Here is a 4723-nt window from a genome sequence, read left to right on the forward strand (position 1 = left end):
TTATTAAGTCTTAGATAAATATTCATAATACAAAATTAAATTACTATAAATTATTTTTTTTAAAATTAAATGATAACCAAGGCGACACAGGTACCTGTTGAGCCAACCCTACCTTAACGAATACCCATTCATATGTGGGATGGATAAGGGTCAAAAAATAACTGACCTGCAAGGTGCAGGTCTAGTTAGCCAAATAATGCATAGAACATGTACTACTCAACCCATACTCACCCCTACCCAAAACAAATCTTAATAATCATAAAATAGCAACCAGAACATGCAAAATCCAATTTTCAAATTTCTCCTCAAGATTTAGCATCAAATTTTACAAAAATTACACAAAAACAATCCAATCAACAAATAAATACTCAAGCACTGAATTGACATTATACTGTATTTGTGCAGCACCGAATTGACATTATCTGACTTGTATGTATGGCGAAATAGAGGAACTATGGAGAGGAGGGGGAGGAGGGAGAAGGATGCTGAGAGTAAGGGAGGAGATGAATCGGAAAATTTAGATATTTTTTCTTTTTATTTTTCTATATTTTCTTTTAACCGTATTTGTAGGTAACTTGCACCAAAACAGCCTTATTCTCTTAGTACTTTTTTGCCTTTTTATATAACACAGGTGCATTAACGCACAACAGAAGCACCCTATCAATCTAAGATCCCAGCCTGCTTGTAGCTTTCGACAGAGTCAACAAGAGTTTCTTCCACTGGCCTATATCTCCAGCCCAGCCTCTCCAATTTTTCTGAGCTAATATTCCATCGGCTTTGATCCTTCACCTCTATGAGTCTGCGAAGAAATGAGTTATATCAAGAAAATATGCAGACAACATAAATGGTTCTTGTAGAGACTCGTAGATGCCACACTTTTGGAAATGGAAATCATGACGGACATGAACAAACAAGAAAATCAGGACAAACGGGGTGTCTGAAAAATGAGACAATTAATTTCAAAGATGGTAATCCACCTCTTAGGGTACTTGTAGTTGGCATAGTTTTTCCTCAGAGTTTCCACCATATCTTTTGTCGTGGTGACGTGAGGTGAACATATGTACCGGCCTTCAGCTTCAGGTCTCCCGTAAACCAAAAGCAGTGCCTCGGCCACATCACGCACATCTACTGTGTTGTAGAATTTGTTTTCTGTTTCTTCACATCCTTCTGTGCAGCCAAGGAGTAAAAAGAAGAGCAGTTTAATATCAAAAAATGATGTTATCTAAGCTAATCTCTGAGTTCTTTACTGCATATATGAAACATACAATCCCTTTGACAAATCGTACCGCAATAAATTCATGCGACTTTTGAACTGCAAAGGACCTACAGGTCGCAATGTTAACCTTTTATATCTTCAACTACGTCCCAAAGCAATCAAGCAAACAGTTGAAAGATGCAACCTCTTCAGATGTTATGCCTATTGTCTTTCTCACCTTCCATTAGGTTCTTAAGTTTTTTTTTTAGAGCACTTTGCAAGTTTTCAGATCATTGCCAAAATCATAAAACTATTAGAATGGCAGATAGCTTACAGGTTTAGAATCTGAAAACCTCTCAGCTGGCTTGAAGATTAAAAAAAATGCCAAAAGGACGGCAACGCAGTTATCTCAATGAATATAGTTTCATTCCTAGAAGTTCAACCGCAACCATGTTGACGAATTTTGTGAAATTTTATTGACATCAATTCATTTTGTATCATGAAAATAACACTGGAAGCCAGAAGCATAAAAATGATGGGTTACTTGGAAAATTAGTTGATCAACCGCATGAAGAAATTCAATTGCTTGACCTTTGACGGACCAAAAGAAAAAATGCTAAGCTTTAGAGTTCATCAGAGTTCTACAGTGACATCCATGCACCAATATCAAGGAAAAAACTGTATCACTTACGACCACTTCCATGCAGAAGGTGAAAGAAAGAAAGAAAATATATAACATAACAGAATAGTTCTCTAATTGATTTGATTACGGGCATTAGTAAATCACCTTTCAAGAGCTTTATGAGAATTAGGCTGCTAGCATTTGCGTCATGCTGAAGCATGGGGCCAAAAACATAGGATGGGCATACAGTTAAAACATCAAGGCCAGTTTCTTTTGCATATTGTAAAGCCTCTCTTTCAGCAACCGTCTTGGAGTAACAATACCAGATCTGGAGCAATATTAGTACAGGATGGTCAACCAAAAACAGATAGTAATTGCTAAAATCTGATTTCTCAGCAATCTTAGAAGCAGTATGAATAAGACAGTGAATTTTCTGCACAATTACAAAACCAAGGTGCAACTGTAAAAAGTGTAATTATGTTGATGCATACATTTGTTGCCTTGCAGTATTCTCCGTCTGACCAACACTTCTCATCTATAATTTCACCTTCAGGCAGATTAGGACTCATTACAACAGCAGCAAGAGAGGAAACCGCTACAACGCGCTTGACATTTGCTTCAGAACAAGCCTTCAGTACATTAAGGGTACCCTTTACAGCTGGCTCAACAAGTTCAACCTGCAAGAAATCATCATGTTGGCAGAGGAACTAGCACTCAACTCTTCATGCTGAACCGCTTGTTTTTGCGTAAAATATATCCAGATAGACGACTAAGTAGTGTCAGTTAACCTGACATCTTTAGAGTGAATGAGTACATAGTTAAGAACTCATGACTGCTTATGCCAGCGATGAACTTGGTTACCAGCTTAGGTTATTATTATATGCATTTATTCACTCATTTCAACATTTGAAAAATCCTTCCACAAATAGATAGAAAGGCAAAGAGCCCCAGTGACTACATAAGTTCGTACAAAAGCTTTAACAAGATCCTATTTTAAACGATACCCAACTTTAGCTCATGTTTGGCAAAACGCAATAAAATATCATCTGTTATGACAAAAGCTGTCTCTCATAAACAAAAGATATGTTAAAGATGTTATTCTGGGGAAACCAAAAGGATAAAATATCATAGCAATTGAAACGATTGAAAATGGTCTTGCCTCAGGATTGGGAACAGAGCCTGAAGGAACAGGACTAGCTACATGAAATACGCCATCACAACCCCTGATGGCTGCAGAAATGGAGTTGTAATCCAGCAAATCAGCCTTAAAGAGTTTCAAATTCTCAGCTGCTTTGTCAAGTTTCTTCAGATGAACATATTTCTCATCCTCTACAAAACATACACAGCAATGCCCACATCATCAAATAGCGCAGCACACAATTCACAGCAGGTGCTTTTATATATTTCTTCAATTAAACATATTTCTCACCCTTCACAAAACATTTACAGCAATTCCCACTACATCAAATAGGAAACAGCCAATTGACAGCAGGTAAAAAATCAATTGTTGTATTAAAGGGAATGAAACAAATTATACAAGACCCAAAACCCAAAAAAAAAAAAAGAGCAGTAAATCAGGAAGGAAGGGGTATGAGGATGAAATACGTACCGGGGTTTCTGAGGGTGGCATGAACAGTATAGTGGCGGGAAAGGAGTAGCTTGACTAACCAAGATGCCAGGTATCCCCCTGCTCCTGTAACACACACTGTCCTGTCCTTCTCAGCCTCCCACGCTGCCATGTCTGATTGCTTACTAGTAGCAGTAGTGGGATTAGTATTTTAGCACCAAATTCACTATAGACTGATCAAGAAGGTGGGTGAAGTTCTATTCTTTTCTTTTTGTGAATATTAATTCTTTTTTGGTTGGACAAGGCAGAGATTTCGTCGATCCTTAAGGAGAGGGCGATTGGAGGAGGAAGAGGAGGAGGGGGAGGAGGTGGTGGTGGAATTTGAATGGATAAGTCCTGTATGTAGGAGCTAGCTGATTCCAGTAGTCTCTGTCAATACTAGTAGTGATCAGCAGCTAGCAGGCGTGGGGGCTTGTATATAGCAGCAGACCAAAGGTGCTGTTGTGATTTGCATGGCTCATAGATGACGTAGGGTTTCAAGGTTTCAGTGGGGTGTGGGGTGGTGGGGGGGGGGGGGGAACGGTAATAATGGTAAATGTATGTCAAATGAAATTTGAGTGTATTATTGAGAGATTTCTAGCAATCTGTTAACAAAATTTATTTTATCTAAAAAAGGAGTAAAAGAGCGTAATATTATTAAGTTATAATAAAATTTGATGCATATATCAATAAAATTAGATATTCTGTGCATTTGAATACAACAGTATACTATGATTGTACCATTGTCAGATGTTTAACAAATTTATTAATGGATATTAAAGTGTTAGATTTTATCTCATATTTTCCCAATTTATGACTCAGATTTTAAATTGATTAACTCATTAGAGAATAAAAAACTCATCCCGTTGCTAAACTGGACAAGTAACAAATACTCATGTCCATAATGGGGTTTTGCTTCTTATTGAAATTCTATAATGTGAACCAAACCCTAAATCCCTCCATCCTGAAATATAAACTAAACTACTCAATATTCAAAGCAAATTCCGCTCAGTAAAAGTTTGTTCGAATTTGATTTGCAAACTAATTTAATCAAGTTACAATAAAATTTTATGTTTAAAAAAATTTTAACTGCAGCTCGAGCATAGCTCGATAATCATAAAATTGGATTTTATAGATAAAAATTACTCGAATTCGACTCAATAAAAATTCTTTTGAACTTGCCTCAGTAAATAAACGAGTCAATCCTAAATACTATCTCAAAATTCTTTAAAATAAATAAACAAGATACTTGGTTTGATTAGACACATTCACAGCCCTATTTTTCATATGCTCGATAATA

General features: G+C 36.7%; 1 protein-coding gene across 1 annotated transcript; it reads right to left on the reverse strand.

Moving 5' to 3' along the window:
* Positions 1-278: 278 nt before the first annotated feature.
* Positions 279-3836, reverse strand: LOC113732298 (cinnamoyl-CoA reductase 1-like). The gene is made up of 6 exons (XM_027257992.2): positions 3427-3836; positions 2977-3146; positions 2309-2494; positions 1983-2145; positions 978-1167; positions 279-799 (listed from the first exon to the last, which is right to left on the reverse strand). Exons 1-6 carry the CDS (start codon positions 3554-3556, stop codon positions 661-663), a joined length of 978 nt encoding a protein of 325 aa, XP_027113793.2. The 5' UTR covers positions 3557-3836; the 3' UTR covers positions 279-660.
* Between the last annotated feature and the right edge of the window lie 887 nt (positions 3837-4723).

This window comes from Coffea arabica, chromosome 2e (genome assembly GCF_036785885.1).
Source record: "Coffea arabica cultivar ET-39 chromosome 2e, Coffea Arabica ET-39 HiFi, whole genome shotgun sequence".
NCBI lineage: Eukaryota > Viridiplantae > Streptophyta > Magnoliopsida > Gentianales > Rubiaceae > Coffea > Coffea arabica.